The sequence below is a fragment of the Hydra viridissima genome, unplaced genomic scaffold (assembly GCF_058129835.1).
Source record: "Hydra viridissima isolate aposymbiotic clone 2 unplaced genomic scaffold, HvirCarnegie_v1 scaffold_2, whole genome shotgun sequence".
Lineage (NCBI taxonomy): Eukaryota > Metazoa > Cnidaria > Hydrozoa > Anthoathecata > Hydridae > Hydra > Hydra viridissima.
In genome coordinates, this window is record NW_028324301.1 from 4,155,001 (window position 1) to 4,175,847 (window position 20,847).

At 28.9% G+C, this 20,847-nt stretch overlaps 2 protein-coding genes and 1 long non-coding RNA gene across 8 annotated transcripts in view; all 3 read left to right on the forward strand.

Annotated features, from left to right (window-relative positions):
* LOC145194210 (sodium-dependent neutral amino acid transporter B(0)AT1-like) overlaps nucleotides 1-3,574 on the forward strand; it is a 4,815-nt gene extending 1,241 nt beyond the window's left edge. For both annotated transcript variants that reach the window (XM_090079442.1, XM_090079441.1), the window contains exons 3-9: nucleotides 1-335; nucleotides 415-525; nucleotides 873-1,112; nucleotides 1,218-1,416; nucleotides 1,515-1,674; nucleotides 2,099-2,264; nucleotides 3,156-3,574. The exon at nucleotides 1-335 is cut by the window's left edge and continues 222 nt beyond it. In XM_090079442.1, the coding sequence (XP_089935568.1) occupies nucleotides 1-335; nucleotides 415-525; nucleotides 873-1,112; nucleotides 1,218-1,416; nucleotides 1,515-1,674; nucleotides 2,099-2,264; nucleotides 3,156-3,452 (1,508 nt within the window). In that variant the 3' untranslated portion in view covers nucleotides 3,453-3,574. The remainder of the gene's footprint in view (nucleotides 336-414; nucleotides 526-872; nucleotides 1,113-1,217; nucleotides 1,417-1,514; nucleotides 1,675-2,098; nucleotides 2,265-3,155) is intronic.
* A 3,666-nt stretch (nucleotides 3,575-7,240) lies between these two features.
* On the forward strand, nucleotides 7,241-8,329 carry LOC149891622 (uncharacterized). The gene is made up of 2 exons (XR_016449417.1): nucleotides 7,241-7,522; nucleotides 7,837-8,329. It is a non-coding gene; the product is annotated as an uncharacterized LOC149891622 (long non-coding RNA).
* Nucleotides 8,330-9,947: 1,618 nt separating this feature from the next.
* LOC145184103 (melanopsin-B-like) lies at nucleotides 9,948-20,699 on the forward strand. Of its 5 annotated transcripts, none has more exons than XM_090080336.1 (3): nucleotides 9,948-10,050; nucleotides 16,723-16,788; nucleotides 19,601-20,699. In XM_090080336.1, exon 3 carries the CDS (start codon nucleotides 19,648-19,650, stop codon nucleotides 20,569-20,571), a length of 924 nt encoding a protein of 307 aa, XP_089936462.1. In that variant the 5' UTR covers nucleotides 9,948-10,050; nucleotides 16,723-16,788; nucleotides 19,601-19,647; the 3' UTR covers nucleotides 20,572-20,699. The 5 variants fall into 5 exon arrangements, with proteins under 5 accessions (XP_089936462.1, XP_089936464.1, XP_089936463.1 ...); XM_090080337.1 differs by lacking the exon at nucleotides 9,948-10,050 and adding an exon at nucleotides 16,168-16,267; XM_090080338.1 differs by lacking the exon at nucleotides 16,723-16,788.
* Nucleotides 20,700-20,847: the final 148 nt, after the last annotated feature.

Here is a 20,847-nt window from a genome sequence, read left to right on the forward strand (position 1 = left end):
TGTCTTTTACAAGTGAATTACCTTGGCAAAGAAAGTTTTGTTTGAATTATAAGCAGTTTTCCGATTTAGAATTAAATTTAACAGCATTTAAGAGTCAAAATCAATCCAATCCAAGAATTGCGAATATAACAAGTCATTTGCAAAAACTATATGACAACTTTCCTGATTGTTGTGTTCGAGACTCACCTCAATATTACTGGTACAACAATGCACTTAAAGTTTCCTCAAACCTTCATTCAAGTGGTGAATTTAATTGGAGAATTTTTGGATGTTTAGCATTTGCCTGGATATTAGTGTATGTCTGTGTTTTAAAAGGAGTGAAATCAAGTGGGAAGGTAACTTTGATGTAGTTATTATTTTTGTTTCAATATAAGTTAATATCTATGTTATAACAAAAAAATTTTTTTTTTGCAGGCTGCTTATTTTACAGCAATATTCCCTTATGTCATACTGTTCATACTATTTTTTCGTGCTGTGACTCTTAAAGGAGCAGGGGAGGGAGTCAAAGCTTTTTTTAAAACTGATGTAAGTATTAAAATACTTTTATAGCATTATATTTTTAGCAGTTATACTTATCAGTTTTTGTCGTCTAACTTTAAAAAGAAATGTTTTTCCAATTTTATGGAAGTTATTAATTTTCTTCAACTTGAATCTAATAGTAAATTACACTGAGAATTATTGCTCTAAAAAAAAAAACACTTGTTAATGATTGGTTTGAAGGTTTTGATGAAGAAACTATGTTAATGGTTTGAGGTTTGTGTAGTAAACACAATCTTTAAACTATGACAGTAACAAAAATTATTGTTATTCAAATAACCTTGGTGAGAAACATAAATAAAAAACATAATTAATGTAAAATGATTTAATTGTAGATATCTGCTCTATTGAGGTTTCAAACTTGGATGGATGCAGCAACACAAATTTTTTATAGTTTAAGCATTGGATTTGGGGCCCTTATAGCATTTTCCAGTTATATGCCTCGAAAGAACAATTGTATTCGTGATGCTGTAGTTATAGTTTTGCTTGACTGTGGAACATCTGTTTTTGCTGGAATTGTTACTTTTTCTTTTCTTGGGTACAGGCAGTTTAAGACAGGAATTCCAGTGACAAAGGTTGACAATGAAAACAGTATAACTTACTGGTTTTGTCATCATTTTTTTGTTTGATACAGTTAATTTGTAAAACCTACTTTAATCATTGCTTTGTTTTATATGAAGGTTGGTTCAGGACCTGGTTTAGCTTTTATCACTTATTGTGATGCCTTCTTATTAATGGACCTTTCACCTTTATGGGGTGTCCTTTTTTTCCTAATGTTAGTGCTGTTGGGAATTGGTTCTGAGTTTGGAACAATTGAAGGAGCAGTTGCACCACTTTATGACTTAAAATGGGTGACAATAAAGAAGAAGTATTTTATGGGTATTCATTTCAACATTTTTACCATTTAGTTTTTCATGTATAAGTAAAAAATTTTAAAATGGTATTTTAAAAATGATATAAAATATATTCTATTTTAGCATTAGTTGCATTGCTATTTTTGGCAATGGAGGTTATATTTTGTTTGGGTAATGGTTTCTACTTATTCCAAATTTTTGATGATTACTCTGTTCCTATTCCATTGCTTATTATTGCTTTATTCCAAGTGATTGCAATTGGTTGGGTTTATGGAACTGACAAGTAAATTTCTTTAGCAGTCAATATATCCTAACAAATATTATCAATTAATTTGGTATTTAATTAATTGAAAAACCCATTTGTTATTAATTTATTTAAATTTTAATTATTTTCCTTGTAGCAAAGCCTAATAATGTCATTATTAGTTAGAATTAAATTTGGTATAGTAATATGGTTATATTTAAATGATATACTGTTATGAGATGTTGTAATGATCACTATAGTTGATGCTTTTATCATATTTTGATAATCGCTCCCAATTAATTAACCGCACGTTGTTCAGAATGTTAAGTAGAAAAGAGTAGTATGGCTTCACATACTAATCAGATTACTCTTTGAAATTAATGATTCCAGAATTTTGTGACCATATAGCATCTTCAATCATTCTTCATGTGTTTTGTGTTTTTAATTTAAAGATTTTCTTTAGGATTTCAAATGATATTGAATATATGGTTGGAAAAAGACCAAACCTCTTCTGGCTAATCTGTTGGAAATATATTTCTCCATTAATTCTTATTATCGTATTTATTGGCTATATTGTAACTATGCTTCAAAAAACTCCTCATTACCAGGCTTATGTTGGCTGTATCCAGGTAAGTGTTTTCCTGTTATTTTATGATATAAACAGTTTGAATTACTTTAGAATGAGTCACTCACAACTTAGTTACTGCAACATACACATACTTGGTCAGACAGTTAACAAATTTGTTTTTGGTTCCTAGGATTACTGAATGTGTGTTAAGTTACTGTTGCTGTTAAGATGTTCAATTTATTATATGATAAGAAGCAGTCAAATCACCGCATTTATTAGTTATCATAACAAATTTACAAACTGATTTTTGATATAATATATTTTTTATCAGCATCTTAACTATAATTAGAAAACTGTAAAAAAATTATGATGTAGATACCAACCAAATACAAAACTAATGATCACCAATCTTAAATGCATGTACAAAATTTTACTTCTTAAAGTTTATTTATTATTAGCAAAAATTGCTTAAAATTATAGATAAAAACAAGTTTGTAATTGTAAATTTAACTAAAGTAATTAGGTAAAATAAATAAGCTCCCAATTAATAATATTTGAATATAAAAAAACTTTGAATGTGTGATACACTTGCATTTGATGTACATTATGCATTATTGCATTTGATGCATATTTGATGCATATTATGTATTTATGTATTTGATGCACGAAAAAGTAATTTTTAACTTAAAATTTATATTCGTTGACTCCTAAAATCTTTATGGTGCGTTCATATTTGATAGTAAGATTTCTTTCGCCGTTATTTCTAAGTCCTGAACCACTGTGCTACATCTCAATGCGTAGCCTTTTTTTTATTTTTAAAAACATTTAAAACTAAAAATAAATTTAGTAAAATTTGATTGGCAAGGCGAACGGGAATAAATATATTTCAGCTATTATTTGTGCAACCCGTGATTGGTGTTTAATGCAAAAAAATTTTATATTTTTTCTTCAGAAACCTTTAGATCCAGCAATAAGCGAAGGGACACTAACATGGTCAAAGAATGTTATTTATCCTGTTTGGGCTCAAGTATTTGCTGCTTTTTTAGTCCTTGTGTCCGTGTTTCCAATACCTTTTTACATGATAAAAAACTGGCCTACTAATTGGAGAGATGGGATATCTTATATGAAAACAAAAGCAAATTACTACCCAGATCCTTGCAGGTGTGATCCTAAACGTCGAATAACTATGGATCAAATTGAAGATACCATTAGAGCAGAGAATTTGGGTCTTTTAAAGGATGGCTGTTGATATAAGTGTGATTTTGAATAAAATTGTGTACTGAAACATTTTTTAAAATTTTATCTTTTTTGATTTATATTAATGTAAAATTTTTTAATAGGACTTTTACATTAAAACTGACCTAATTGTAATGACCTTATATTGATGATGTTGATAATTTCAAACATTAAAATTAGCCGCTGGTTTTTACAAAATTGATAGAAATGCTGTCAGTTAGGCAGGGTTGAATATTCATTAAACGAATATTTTACGAAAATGTTCGTTCCTTTTACGATTATTAGTTTAATATTCGTTTCATATTTGTACAACGAATAATTGTTCCATTTACATATATTCGTTCATATTCGTAGAATAATATTCGTTCAATAAATAAAATATTTGTTAAAGGAATATTTTACACAAATATACTTGTTAGGCTGCTAATTGAAATAATGGCTACACTACTCTCTAGCTAAATTACTTGCTAACTTTTTGCTATTTTGTGTACTACTTTTTGGGTTTAAATTTTCCTGCTAAAATATTAGATTTAGTAGGATAATGGTAAATTATTTACTAAATTCGGGAAATTTAGCTAAGCCCTAGCGTCAAGGCAATCCGAATTTCTGGTAATAAAAAAAAACGGTTACTTATTAGAAGATTTAATATGCGATGGTTTTTAAATACTAGAAAAAACTCCCTCGACGCAGTTAAATTGTTAATAAGTTAAGTGTGTCAAGAGAATTTAAGTTTCAGTTATCGACGTTATTTTCAAATCGGTTGTCAGGTAAGAATTACTAAAACTTAAACGAATATTTTCGTACAAGAATATTTTTTCGTTTAAACGAATTTTCGTTCGAAAAATATTCATAAATGTTCAAAAAATAGTAACATATTTTAGTGCCCTTCGGCACTAAATTATGTCACTATTATTTTCACTATGCAACCTCAATATAAATGAAAGGAGAATTACAGACAGAAATCACACGCATTGCAGGGTTAAAGAACAAAAACAATTTTAAAAATATACTATTACTCAAAAACAAATCTCATACATTCAGCTTAATTTTTTTTCGTCATGTTCTCCATGTGTCTTAATTTTTTTCGTCATGTTCTCCATGTGTCTTAATTTTTTTCGTCATGTTCTCCATGTGTCTTAATTTTTTTTCGTCATGTTCTCCATGTGTCTTAATTTTTTTCGTCATGTTCTCCATGTGTCTTAATTATTGTCTTGCACAGTTTAACATCTAATTTTTAGAAATAGTTGTGATATACTAATCTTCATACTTCTTACAGATATTTCCAGTTGCAATTGTTGCTTTGTAACGTTTACGTTTCTGGTCTAGGTCATTATCTTGAAATAACCCTTTGCTTTTTTCTGAAGAAGGAAATTCTTGCATAGCTTGTATATTTAGCTAGGGTAGCTATCTAGCTGAAAAATCATGATAAAATTGTTAATTCTAAATCCAATTAGTATAGTATCTTGGAGAGCTTTCAAGTATTGTATCCGCATTTATTCATCAATTTTTCTTAAATCATCAATTGTCTTCTGCAGATCATCCCTGGCCGTTAAATTTCTTTAACCACGTTTTACAACGAGTAGTAATTATCATTCTTTAAGACATTAAGCCAGTAAACGACGCACAAATACACTTCGTTTAGTCCCAAAATGTTTAATGTGTAATTTTTTTGCAGTTTTTTTTTTTTTTTTTACGAAAAGTGGTCCATTGAAAACTAATCTCCAGTTTTCTATTGACCACTTTTATCATTATGTAAGTTGTTAAGCAAAGGTTTTTTTTTAATTAACAAGAGCTCTTAGTCCAGCGGACAGGTTTTCCGCTTCTTCTTTTGTCTTCCATTCACTCCCTGATTTAGGCGGTCTTACTTCATGTAACCTACATGAACTCAACCAAATTGACGCTAAAAAATTATGTTCTTGTACTTAAACAGCAGTTATGCCTCGTCAACATCTCAACTATTTCGTGAAAGTCTATTATTTGTTACAAGACTGAAAACTTTTATAAAATAGATCCACATTTATTTAAACAACTAACATTTTATTTTCCGTTTCCCGGAAAATAAAATGTAAAGGGGGCGGGATATTTGTCACATTTTTTATCTTCTAAATTGAAGATTTTTTTTTCTGCAGTGTTAAAATATTGTTGTAAAATGTTGAGTACACACACACACACAAAAAGAGCAAAACCTATAAATTATATAAATATAAAACACTTGGAAAACGTTTTCTAGTAATCTTTTTTTTTTTTCTTTTGATTGAAACCAAAAATACGTGCTTGAAATCTAACTCTGCAACTAGGGTTATATTGTTACAGTAAGTGCTAATAAATCTTAAATATTTGTCACACCAGTCATCTAAGAATTGTTGAGCACGTAAGCTTAAAATTCACCAATTTTTGTTAAAATGACTTTTTTGAATTCGGCTCAACTTTTTTAGCATCATGGTGAAACTCTGTTCTCTACAAAAGACGTTTATCATCAATCAAACACCTTCATCTTATACCTCCATTTCATCCCCGCAACATTTTTTTACACTTCGTTATAAGTGTCACCTGAAATAGAAATTATTTTCAAAACACCCATTAGAGTGCTTTTAGGTACATACCTAAAATTCTTTCCGAGCGATTAAAAATCAACATGATCATGCAAACATGTATATTATGATCATGTTAACAAGTATATTATGATCATGCAAAAATGTTTGTTACATGACATTTTTTGAAAAAAAAAAACATTTTGTAAAATTAGCGACATTTTTTTTTATTGATTACTGGAATTAAAAAAAGTTAAGAAATAAACAATGATTTGCAACAATTTGCAAATGGAAGACTTTGTATTATGAAATTATTTTCAATAAAGAGAGATACCCTCAGCTATTTCTCATCTATGAAGCCTTCCTATCTCTTAATTTGTATTTTTTTAAAATCACACAGCATAATTAAAAAATTTCAATACTATCTTATGCCAATATAAGTTGATTCTATCCATTAAATATATTTTCATAAATATATGCTTTGAAATATACATTTGAAAAAAAAAAAAAAGCAGGTTAAAATAGTTTTTTTCAGAAATCTGCGCCAAGTTCATCGAAACTTATTTTTCTGAATGTCTTATTTTTGATACAAAATAGACTTCATGAAGACAAGATTGATTCCACTTTGGGGAAGGTCGCCTAAATATTTTTTTAAAATATTACTTAATACAAGTTCATATGTGATAAAGTGAAATTTTCAGGGAAGTGTACAATATTTCTTTGGTAAGATTTTGGTTGATATTTTCTTGATATTCTTGCACTATTAGCTTAATACCTGCATCTGCATAAACACCAGAAAGTTAAAATAAATAGTTTCTAAAGATAAGAGCACATTATGCCAGTAAAACTCTCCGTATATTCAATATTTACATTACATTTTTTTTAGGGTAAATTTTAATTACTAATTTTTTTAAACTCTGAGGAAGGTCCTTCTAGACTTGACTCCCCTTAAGGTGGCTTCACAGGAAATAAAAGGTGTAAAATCAAAAAAAAAAAAAAAAATTGAAAAACATGATTTTTGAGACTTTTAACAATGCTGAAAATGATGGTACAATTATTTTTTAATAATTTAAATTTTTTAAGCAACAATTTTGCATTTTGCAGGTATGATATAAAGTAGCTTCCTTAGCAACGCCTATAGCAACGGAAAAAAGCAGTATGAAAACTTTTGTTTAACCACTCTTTTGTTATGTTTTCGTGTTCTGCAATTATAAAAGATTTAGTTTAGAGGCTAACCATGTTCAGTTTTAAAAATAAAACCGTTCCACTTATTAAAATTGCATCATTTCACGATCATTTAATTACTTCTTGTGACAAAACCATTATACTAACACAAGTTGTGTTGATACAATGTTTACTTGAAATATTTTTTTAGATTAATAAATTAAATATATAATGGGTAATTATAAGAATACTTCAAGATCTAAGAAGAGAAAATTTAGTGGTAACAAGCACACCAAATGTATTAAAGATACGAATGTAACTGGTAACTTGTCTGAAAATGTTTCATGTATCAGTTCTAAAAAGTTAAAGTTTGATGTCGAAGATACAAGTAATGGAAGTGGAAAAAAAGTAAAAATGCAGATGCAGATGAAAACTATTCTCCTAAATTAAACTTGCCTGAATGGATTTATGAAATTATTAAGAAAGACTTTGATGAATTGAGTAATGACAGTTTATTGAAAAAATGTCTTCATGGGCAAACTCAAAATTGTAATGAAGGACTAAATAATATCATCTGGTCCCGATGTCCTAAAAATGTTTATGTAAAGACAGATGTTCTTGAAATGGGAGTAAACTCAGCAGTTCTTTCTTTTAATGAAGGTTCATCTGGTATTTATCGTGTATTTAAGCATTTAAATCTAGACTTTGGAAAAAATACAATAACCAGTTCAGTAAAAAAAGACCGAAAGCGGTTACAGAATATGGTGAAAAAAGGACAACCAAAAAAAAAAGAAGAAGAAAAGAGTTGAGAGGAATTAGGAAAGGTTGGATTGATAAAGATCAAGAACAATTATCAAAAAATAGCTACAAAAAGGGATGTTTTTAAAACTTTTTTAACTTATTTGCCTTATATCTAAAAATGAAGATTTTAACATAATTTATAAACTCAAAACACGATATCTCAACATTAAAAAATGCTTAGACCTTCAAATTTTCCCTAATTGTCCAATACATATATATGTAGAGAATGAACTAGAATCTTGATAATTGAATGAATATTTATTGATTGCTAAGTCTTTTTTTGAACCCTACCCCCTAAAAATTAGTCAATTTTCAGTTTTTAGGGACTTAAAAGAAATGTTTTTGTTTTTATATATTGATCTTAGTTCATCCTCTACCTCATATATCAGATAATAATATTGAAAAGTTGCGAGTTGTTTTAATTAGCCATTCTGGTTTAATCGTGTTTTGAAAAATAAATAAATATATGCTTTTTTATGCGTTTTTTATAAATAAAGTCCTCTTTTTTTTTTTTTTTTCAATAAGCATTTATATTTTATTGTTATTTTCATTAAATTGAATTTATAAAACTGATTTTAGAACAGATTTAAGTTATTTTACTAAAAAAAAACATTTCCTGTGAAGCCACCTTAAGATCTTGAGGCTCAAGGTTACCCATTCATTGAGTTATACAACACTTGACAATTGCTATTATATCAATATAAACTTATCAGCATAAAATCCGATGAAAAATTCCATGAAATAGCTGAAGCATCTCGCAAGGACTTTACTACCAATAAATGGTTTTACAAGAAAAACTGTGAACCAGAATGTTTTCTAGCAATTCATATTTCTCGGCTTCTTTGGAGTACCAGTGCCTATGCCGTTTTTGTTGATTGTTAAGACAAAATCTCTTTTAATCTAAAACATGGTAATTATTTTCTTCGTGATTTTACAAAGATCCTCATGGTTTTCTTCATGTTTTTTTCCCGTCAGTTCCAATCAAATAAATATTTTATGAAAAATGTCATTAAAAAACGTATCCAAAAACTGATCACATTATAAAACTTGATAAAAAGAAATGTTTCAAATTCTTAGAATGATATTTTGAATCTACTGTGTGTTTCAGCACCAGGCTACTTATGAGAAAATGCACGACTCTTCTTTAAAATTTTTTTTAGATGCTATTTTCAATGACAGACACACTTTAAACTTAATTTATGTGGTAAAACTTTCGAACTCAAAGTTAACCGAGACTATTCATTTTTGTGGGAAGTCGGAAATACTTGGTTTATTTTAACTAATTAAGGTTCTAAGAAGCAAATAAAATTGTTTTTTAAAATATTAGGAAATACGAAAGTGTATACATGAAGCATATAAGATATTGTTTATTAAAGCATATAAGATACTTTAGCTGCTCTAATAATTTTATAAATTCAATAAATTGTTCAGCAAAGTTTGATTATTTCGAGGGATAAACATAAAGGAAAAACGATTTTTGAAACAAATTCCATTAATATCTTGTTCGTTAAAAAGTTGAACTTAAAATTTGTTATTTATTTTTATTAAGAACAGCTTTTAACTGTTTAAACGATGAGTTAATAATGGTAGAGTTCATGATAGAGCACATGGCTTTAAAAGTTGATTTTATCAAAACTCAATATGATGATAAAACTAAATAACTTTAAAAAATAGCAATTGTGCTAAAAACACGAACAAATTTTGATAACACGAAACAAATGAACTAAGTAACAATAGCTACGTAAAGACATATAAACCAGACGGAATTCTCATTTTATTACCATCTATATTAAATCAAAATAATATATGCCATTATGTTAATATATGCAGTATGTAATCGCTAGTAAAATAAGAAATGTTATTTCGTTAAAAAGTGATAATATCTTTTGAGCTTTATTTATGCAAAAAAGTTTTATATTTTTTTAAAATTGAGTTAAAATAAATAGAATATAAAAACTAAATAATTTAAGTTACTTACACTAAATAACATTAATTATTTAGTTCAGTTAAATGTGAAATGTTTAGACTTAAAAAAAAACGAGTAAAATGGAATAGCGCCGACTATCACCCTTACAGACGTAATTTATTGCAACACACTTAAACTATTGACCTCAGGTAATAGCACTACTTATTTTACCAATGAGGAACTGCATATATTAACATAACTTTATTTTGCTACTTGATATAGATAAATCGACAACAAACAGTTTTATTTTTTAATTAGGATGAAGTTTACAATAAACTGTATCATAGTCCGCCTGAAGGAGTGGATTAAGATAAATAAAATAAAAAAGTGGGGAGGGGGAATAGCTACTATTTTCTTACTGATTTCTAAAGTTAAGTTGAAGAAATGACGAAAAAAAGGCAAGAGAAATTTTTCATTAACCCGTTTTTAATTGTACAAAATCTTTTTTTTTTTAACCATTCGTACTTGTCAGTGTTGTAAAAATAATGTTTCTCAACCTCTAAGCAAGTTATCTAGATTCAAAAAGAGTACATAGAGTATATTCAAACCAAATTATAAAGAATTTTTAGTAAATAAAGTTGTACGAACAAATAACCATCTATCAACATTTATTTGAAATATTCAAGAAGTCTTAGGAATTAGTACATCATGCTTTAAAACATAATAAATGGTGTGATATTTAAACCAAGAAGTATATAAATACGGGTACAGCCAATAAGAAGAAAGCGTAGCATTCTCACAAACACATATATACGTATATATATATATATATATATATATATATATATATATATATATATATATATATATATATATATATATATATATATATATATATATATATATATATACACGTATATATGTGTGTGTGACTGTTGTAAAACGTATCATTGTTGAAAAGATGTTATAAGTTGTGATGGAGTTCTATTATATGGAAATAACAGGTTTTCTTATTTTAGTGCCATATAATAAAAAAATTACTAAATACCAAAGACATTTTGAACTAATATATATACTAAATTTATCTAAAGAATGTGTGCATTATAAAATTTGTGTCCATATACATAACTTCTCCTAAAAGTTAGTGCTAAAATCTTTTTGGTTTTATACTTTTTGAAGCATACTAAAAAACATTTTTCCTTTAAAAGTTATTCAGTTTTTTACTACCCAGTTTGAAACATCAAATTAAAACGGTTTTAAATATTATCAAAAGTCTGAGTATCAATGTTGATGTGTAATGTGTAATGCTTCCTGTTTTGTCAAGTTTTAAACTATCTGTTTGTTATACTATATAGTCACAGGAGTTCATCTAGATTAAACACCTGGGAGGGAAAGTTGAGAAAAATCCACAAGTTTTAAGTAGCTTTTTAAGTTAATGTTTTTTAAATAAATTTTCACTTTCAGGAGTAAATTGAAAAACTAGGCTCATTTGTGCTTGGTATGTAATACATTATAACACTTATATAATTACTAGACTGAATTAAGGACTTAATTTGTTTGCCAAAATAAAGTTTATCTATTATTTAAAATTGCTCTTAAGAGTTACTTAAATTTTTCAGCTTTTTTTACAAAGTCCAGAGTAGAGAGAAGGTAGTGCAACACTACATTCATTCAAGAAATTTTTGTAAATGTAATGAATCCAGCTCATAGAACACCAAGACTTTGTTTTTGTTTTTTGCCAGAGCTTAAAAATAAACGAAAACAAAAAGTATTAAATTATCAGAATCGAGCAAAGTTCAGCTATATTTCTAATCTAACTGTAGGGTTATTACCTTTTTTAAAACTTCATGTTCTTGTAACCTTATCATTTTTGTATCCTAATTCAATCTACTTATGTCTAAAACAGTGTCGGCGCCAGGGAACGCTAGGGGACGCCACTTTTTTATTATTTTTCAAAAAGGTAACAGCAAAACGCACAATCAAGTGATGTATGTTCCAACATCACTTTGATTATGCGTTCTACAATAATTATTTTTTGGTATGTTGTACATGGATGCCTCCTACTTCCAGTCGTTCTCCAATGAGTACAATGCTTATTCTTGTTGTCATTTTTATTGTACATCTGATTAGTAAACCAATAGATTTCCAAGTATAAAATGAATCTGCTTACAATCTCTAAAGTCTTACTTGTGGTTTGGTAACACTCTTCTCCGAGAACATGTTGCAATTTGACAACAACTCCTTTACTTTTTCTAACATTAACGTTGTTCGTGTCAATAAGTATCATCTTTATTGCATTCCATAAGTTGGATTCGTAAGGGTTTGTCTTGCCCCCCCCCCTTTTCCCTTTTTTCCAAAATATTTTTGCACGAACCAAAAAAACACCCAAAAACAACATTTATTTTTCAGAACTCTAAACTCGCAATATTAATTCTATTCAGCATATAATATTGATTCTATTACAAAAATTGCTGTTGTTTTTTTGTTTTATTTTTCGTTTACGTTTTACAAAGTGAAATAGGATAAAAGAGAAAAATATTGAGTTGCATGAAATTAAGTTTACATCGAGCTCAATAAGTGATGAGTCAAAACAATCATAAATAGATAGCGTGTTTTTTTAAGTCTAATGAAAAACAGTCTGAGCAAAAAATCATCGCAAACAGTTTCAGATTAAAAAACATCATCACAAATATCAAGAGTCACAAGTGGTAACGAATTGTATTAAAATAAATAAGCCCTTCCATCCTCCAGCGGATTTTTTTCCCTAAACCGAAAAGTGGAGATAAGTGGAGATAAGCTGCGTTCATGCTAAGCGCACTGGTTTAAAATGTTTTCATGGATTTTTCATTATAAAGGCAAGTAATTGTAATTTTTTTCTTTTTTTTTTTTTTGCTATTTTTATTTTTATTATTATTTTTTTTTATTTATTTATTTTTTTTGGTATAATGTAATTTTGAAGAAAAACAATTTGTTAGTTAAAAAGATTATAGTTCAATCATATTCTTTCTATTCAGGCAATTTAAAAGATCAGAAAAACAAGGAGGCCTCTTACATATGTACAACGTTTTCAGCTTGGAAATAGGCATCCAAATTGGGTGCCTATTTCCAAGCTTAAAGTAGGCACCTAATTTGGATGCCTATTTTGAAATTATTTCCAATTCTTTGGAAATAAGCACACACATCAAAAATCTGCTTGTCATTAAGCCTTACCCGCCTATCATTTGGTTGCTCCTCATTGTAACAACGTTGAGGAAATGGTTGATAATCAAATTACCCAATGGAGGCAAGTTGAACGTAAATATTATCTAGACGTTATCAAATGCCTCAAATATCACGCCAAATATCTTCCACGTCAAGGAATCCCATTGTAAGGGCTCAATAATAATGACCAAACATATTGAAACATCTTCAAAGGCAGATTGAACACAATACACCTACCATGAAATTCAAAACAAATTATTGCACACCATGGCATCTAATGTTTTTAAAAGTTAAAGTTTCAACAATTCGTGGACGAAAATTCTTTTCCATCATGGTTGATCCCTCATCATGGCATGGAATAGTTGTCATTATACATGCTGTCCGTGATGGCCACCTAGACGTCTCAGAAGAGTTTATTGAATTTTATGATCATGCTAATATCAAAAGTAAAAGCATTGAAAATGCAATCAAGAGAATTCTGTTAATGCTTCACTTAAATTTTGACAATTTCTCTGGCTAAAAGTATAATGACGCAACAATAGAGAAGGGGTTTGGAATCATAACACAAATATCTTTGCCTAACAACTGAAAGATTTGGCAACTGATTGTCTGGGGCACTCTTTAAATCTGGCAATCAATTTCAAAGATTGTGCAATTCTTCATGATGCTATGAAGAATTGCACAATCTTTGAAATTGATTGCCAGACTTAAAGAGTACCCCAAGTTTTTTAATGATATTTTTCATAAACCATGGGGGAAATATGCGTATTAGTTATATATTTATTTAAACGAGATATTTTGGAAAACATCATGGAGAATATAAAGCGAGAATGTAAGGAATTGCCATGTTCGTACATCCAAAAGCTCAATAAATTTTGCGTAAAAAAGGTGGAACAGTTGGACAAAGTGTTTTAAAAAGTTACTTGATAACTACAAAGCTTTGATGGAGTTATGGGAGCAACCGTTAGCAGAAGATTTAGATTTTGATACAATCAATGATTGAGGGCTGTAAAAACCAAATGAACTTATTCAGTTTTTGTTTCGGCCTGAATTTAAGTTAACGTCTGTATACATAGACAAGTTCTCAAAAAATCTTACAGAATGAAAAGTTATTGTTGATTTAATTGTTCAAAAGTTGGAGAGCATCAGAAACGAAGGTGATTTCAACTTGATTTACTAAAAGATAAAGTTGTCAACTAGCAAAATAGAAGCCATTTCACCTCCTAGTCTTCCGAAAAAGGAAAAAAAAAATCCAATTACTCTATACTACATTACATCATAGGAAAACAAGAGGCAATAACGGTAACATATCCGAAAAATCCGTAAAAGCAATACAACCTTATCTGTTATGCAGCCATTGATTCTATTATTAACGCCATCAGAGACATATTTGATTAAGCAGCCAAGCTGTTTTCAGAAGTAGAGTAGCTGTTTTTGAAAGCAGTAAGCAAACACTATGTTACCAATTAGTTGAAAGTATTGAAGAAGCATCTTGAAGGTGACTTTAACGACGATTCAAGAATGGTACAGAAAAGTCTCAAGTCCTTATCTATACTTTTTATTTCAACAAAACTATTTTTAAAGAAATTTCTTTAATTGATGTAGCGAATGAATTTGAAGCTCATCATTCTAATAAAAAAACACTTTGGTAGCTTACAGCCAAAGATCTTAATGATCTTTCTTTTAAAAAATAACGTTATAACCAGACTACTGTTTTTGAATCAGGCGTTAAAATAACTGTTTAAAGACAAAAAGTTCTTAAGCCTTCAGAGAGTTTTTCTGTCTCCCATCCATTGTGGGGAACATTAAAGAAGGGTTTTCTGGGCCCCCCTAGATAAAAACTGGCGCTGTGATCTTTGATCATCAAGAACTTCGCCAAATTCTGCGTAATACTTTCAGCCTTTCAAACGCAATACATCCATTTTTTTCTTTTTTAAGTAGCACCATCCAATATTCAATTTCTACGATGTGCTGTCCGTCAAAATGTTGGAATCATTATTATATCTGTAATTTTTTACTCATTTTTTTCTTCAACTTAACAGTCTCTTTAAATATTGACTTATAAATTGCTGCTCGATAGTAAAAGCTGTTTGTCTTCAGTGAATAACCCTTAACCTTTAACTTTTTTAAAATCAAAAAGTTTATTTAAGACAACATATTTTCCCCTTCTGACACATTATAAGTCTTCAACACCTTGTCAAGCTTTCTTCTCCTATCTGACTGCTGATATTTCATCAGATTACTGGTCCAGATAACCTCGTTCTTCTGTATTATAGTATAATTTATCTTGACGATTTGTATTGCTACTAAAAAAGTATAAGCAAATATACACAAATGTAAACAAATATGACATTGAATTATTTTCTCACAAATCTTTTATATGTACTTTTAAAAAACTCCAGAAAGTTCTTGAAAGTTGTTAAACGTTTCATGGTGACCTTTTTTAAAAATTTAGAGGAATTTAGCTCTTTTCAATGTTTTTACATAAAAGTTGATTCATTTTATGATATAGGAAACCATTTATGATACAGAAAACCATTTATTTGGAAAAAAGTCAAAATGTTATAAACTTAATGTAAATTGGTCCATTAGATAAATTTGTGAGAAAAAAAATTTTTTTTTTTCAAATAACGTTTGCGACAGCTCTTTCAAAAACATTTGCCTTTCAATTGAAAAACAGTTCCTTTGATTGAAAAATGAATTTTAATAAGGGAAAATCAAAGTTGCCTTGAAGATGACTAAAATAAACGTTTTATATTCTTTTCCGACGCTTATAAGTAAAAAAATAAATTCTTTTTAATGCAAATAAAGAGTTTTATAAAAGTATTTTTGATAAACAACTTTTGTTTTTCATTGTTTATTAATTTCATAATGTAATTTTTAGGATGGGTGGGTGGGTGGGGGGTTTAAGTTTATTTTATAAACACGGAGTTCATTCAACCAAGTTAGTTACCATTATTTTTTCTTTACTTTTTATTGTGAACCTTTTTTGAATCAATTTCAGTTATCAAAGTTGTTGCACTTTTTTACACGTCTATAATTTCGATGGATCAAGAAAATTGTTTTCATGATAACTACTTTTGATTCCAGTATTTTTTTTTGTGAAAACGTGTCCAGAGGTTTTTAAAATGATATAATAAGATAATACTTTATTTTCTAAGTTTGATATAGATAACCCTGGAAAGTAATATAAAATAAACAAGAAATGTACTCATTTTTAGTCTAGTAAGTTATTTTACAATTACAAAAGGTTGTTTAAAAAATTATTTGACAAATATGAACTATGAGATTATCTTTCGTTAATTTAATTGAAACGTAACCATATAACCATCGTTCATTACAAACTTGTAAGTTGGTGATGTCTTTCAAAGTCTTAAATTAATCTCAAAATAGGGTAAAGTAAATCGGTCAAGATCCCGCATTCATATTGGTGTAGGTCAAATTATGTCGTTCAAAAAAGAAATGAACGATCGGTTAAAGCCAGTCATTATCCTCCATCTCATATTAACTTTCAACTGAGTCTGTGAAAAACAAAGAAAAAATAGATCAACAATGTTAAAAGTATCAAAAAACTGCTTGATAATAGGCTATTACACTAAAGTAAAGCTAAAGTGTATTTATTATATACAATTTTGTATTTATTACATACAAATTTGTAATGATGAAATATTTTTTATTAGGTTTGTTGTCTTCAAGTAAAGCCCTCATCTGCATCACTAATCGTTAATAGACGAACTAATTTTAAAGTAATGTCTTTTTTTTTATTATTATTTCCTTACAAGAAGTATATAAGTTTGAGTTAATTTAATGTTGTTATTGTCGACAACTCGGAGTTACCACTATATAAAACAACTCGTTCTATTTCGTAACGAGTTGTTACTACGATCTTGTCTGGTAGTGTTCTTCTTTTTTTTCTCGATATTTTTAAGTGATGCTAAACAAATATTGGAAATAACTACGTGAAAAGAGAGTAGATATTTTAAAACTTTTTTAGAAGAGAAACTACGATCACTCTGGCGTTTTTTTTTAACTAAGAATGAACTTCAAATGCGAATAGCAATTAAAGTTGACACGACGCATGCGGAACTTTATACTTCGTTTTCTTTTCCTTTTGAGATTTTCATTTTATTTCGACTTTGGTGTAAATGCGCTCCGAAGTCGAAATAAAATGAAAATCTAAAAAGAAAAAACAAGATAAATGCTAGCGATATATTGATATCTGAGAAGAATAGAGTGAGTCATGAGAAAAAAAAAGGTGTTGAAATACCCTCTTCATTAAATTTGCTCAATAAATATGCCGATACCAAAATTGTGATAAAAGTTGTCAATCAGATCAAATTTTCATATCAAGTTTAAAGAATTTAAAAGACCAAGTTTAAAGATAAAATTTGAGGAAGTAAAATTATTTGAACTAAAATAAGAAAATAAGCAAATAATAAGTTAACAGCGTGGAATTAGGATTAACAAAAATTTGTAAAATTTTTAAACTTTATACCAGTTGTCATTTTTTTATTACTCGCGGAGCAAATAAACCTTCACCTGATTATAAAAAGAAAGTTTTTTTTTTTAAATTCTGCTTCTTCAATATGTTTAAAGCAATTCATACTGACCTATTAGAAATTGGATTAATGCAGGTCACAGTGGTATTTTAGCGTGAGATAAAATTGATTAACAAACTAAAATTTAGTAGAGCTTTTAGAATTTAGGAGAGCTTTGAAAATTTAAGATCCTTAGTTTAGCTGTCACAGATTTAAATGATCACCAAAGAATCAAAAAGACGATTTATTGAATGCAGCTCAGATCTCAGACTTATTTTTGAGAACTTTGCAATTTTTTAAAATATTTTAGAATGACAAAGGAAAAAAGAAAAAACAAAAATAAGCGCTGATGTTAGTAAGGTAGCTAAACTCGCTTACTCCACTTGTTTACACAGCTTTAAATTATTCTAACAAAAATATTTTTTAAGGACATTAACAAACAATTGAAGACTACAGGGGAAGAACCGCAGTTGTCCACTTTTTTCTGCTTTTGAGAAAAAACGGAATTTTGTGTTTGAAGACTTAAGCAGTCTTTAATCTTAAACATTTTTAAGCAGCTCGATAGCCATTGGTAACGGCGGTTTTTTGCTTGTATATTGTCAGAAGTATTAGGTTAACACCAGCACATGATAAAAAAGATGCAAGTGCGAAAGTTTATGGGACATCTGTGGTTTTTTCCGTGTAGTCTTCAAATTTGTTTTAAATGCAAAGAATTCTTGTTGCAGTTGGAACGGTATTGTTTGTCGATTAAACGAGGTGAGAATTGTTAGGCATCAGATTGCGTTTGCAAACAAGGTTTTCTGTTCAGACTTTAGATGTGCCCATTTCATTTTTATTTCAAATAGTGGTTTTTAAAGACCAGAAACTAAAATAGAACTATTGACAGTACCGCCAAGCTAATCTCAAACCTCTCATGTATTAAGATTCAATTGAATTACAAACGTTTTTGTCGCAAAAGAAGATCTGAATTTCAATTTCAATTCAATTCCACGATGTATTCAAGTTTTAAAATATGCTAAATGTGTATATATTTGTACATAGAATATTATCCTAACCCATTTATAATTTAAATCACCCTCGCGATCAAGCCGATTGTATTTATAAATCTGTTTTTATTTTTATTTTGAAGTCGCTTTTTTTTTTTTTGTCTCAATGACAAAGAAAAAAAAAAATCAACAAAATAAAAAACCCTAAAAAATGGCCGGGGTTGCAATAGGAGTTAGTTTCAATGAGTTTATTTACTTTTCAAAGAGATAAACCTAATTGCGAAAGATTTTACAGCGCTGCAAGAGATAAAAATGTGTGAATAAAGAATGCACATTGAAAAGCCTCTATTTGACCCAAATTGTAATGCTTACGAATGAAAAACCTGAATTAAAAAAAAAATTGTGAGCAAGATGGGCATGATTTATATTTTCATAGTTATCCTTAAGAGCATGTTAGAATTTTAGGGTTTGAAAGACAGCTCTCTTTTAAGAGTCTATGAAAGTAAATTATCCAGGTAAGTAAGACTGGTAACTAACTGGTAAGTAAGACTGGTAACTAAGTGTTAAATAAGAAATGAACACCCTCTAAATAATTTTTGGAAATTATTTCTAATTCACTATCGGAAAAAAATTCATGTAACAACATTTATTAACCACCAGTTTTTTTTAAACGATTGGTTGAAGACCTTTTCAAAAAAAAAAATCTTGTTTATATCAAAAAGTTGCGAAGACTTTCTCTTATCTTAAATACATTGAATATCTTTAAAAAATGCGATTAATTTTGAAATAGCTGAAATACGAATAGAAAAATAAATATTCCTCATACAAAAGCTTCTTCAAAATTTAAGCCAACATTTTTAAGCTTTACTTATCAATTTATAGATCATATAAAATATTGTAATGTAAAAAAACAGATTTTTGAATTAAAAAATAGCCTGTAAACAATGAACTGATTAAAAATAAATTAAAAAAAAAAAAAAAATTAAAAATGGCTAAGAAATGAGATACAAAAAAAAAGCTCTTTTTTTTCATAGTACATCGACCCAAAATATCGTCCCTACTCAAAATATTGACGTTATGGATGGCGTTGGTTTCTGTGATTGTGCTATCGTCTTTTTTATGTGGATTTGCTATCCTCCTGAACTTAAGCGTGGTCATGGCAATAGTTTCAAAAGGACGGTCCAAAGATATGCGTGATATAATTTTAATGAGCCTCGCAGTATGTGATTGCGTACAGTGCACTTTTGGATATCCAAATGAAGTTTATGGTTATATTAATAAAGATCATCCCACTAACGAAAAAGTATGCAAAGCAAGCGGATTTATTGTACTGTGTTTAGCTCTGACTGCACTATCGCATTTGGTCAGTTTGTGTATATACCGTTACATAACTATTGCTTATCCGCTGAAAATACAAAATTTCTTCACAAGTTCAAAGAAAAGTGCTCTTTATTTTATAATACCGAGTTGGATTTACGGGTTGTTTTGGTCGGCATCTCCTTTACTTGGTTGGAATGAGATAGTAAAAGAAACAGATAACAACTACCGATGCACAATCAATATGTACCCTAATGACTCGTCAAAACGCAGTTATTTATACGCACTGTTAGTATTCTGCTATTGTATCCCTGTGGGTGTTATCTTTTACTGTACTTTGAAAGTGCATTTAGAACTTCGAAACATGTTGAAATTGTGCAAAGCAGATTCCGGAGAAGAAGCAGTAATTACAAAGGCTACATATAAGTTGGCAAGACAAGATTTTATCAGCGCGTTTCTCACAGTAACATCCTTCTTTATAGTATGGAGCCCTTATGCGATGTGTGTTTTCTTTTTATCTTTAGGACGTGAATTACCCGAAGGCTTTTTGTCAATTTGTGCTTTGTTCGCTAAATTATCAACAATCCTCGACCCTATTATCTATTGTCTCATGTACAAGGAGTTCCGTCAAACAATAAGAAGAAAAATTAGAAGAATTTTTAGAAACGCAGCTGTTGCACCGCAATGAAAGGATTTGCGTCATTTTGTATTAGTCAAGTCTAAACGTTATTAAGTGTTATTTACTAGTTGTCTAGAAGTTTCTTAATCTGTTAAATTTTGTTTCCACGGCGATTTAAAAAAACTCTGTTTTTTCAATTAAGTTTGTATTGCAATCCAAGAACAGCCCTTTATCAAACTTTTGTTTTAAACCTCTTTTTAACAATTGGTAAAGATGGCACCCAAATTACCTTAGCTTTAAAAAAACATATTGTCGGCTTTTATGCAAAATTTTCGATTACGAAGA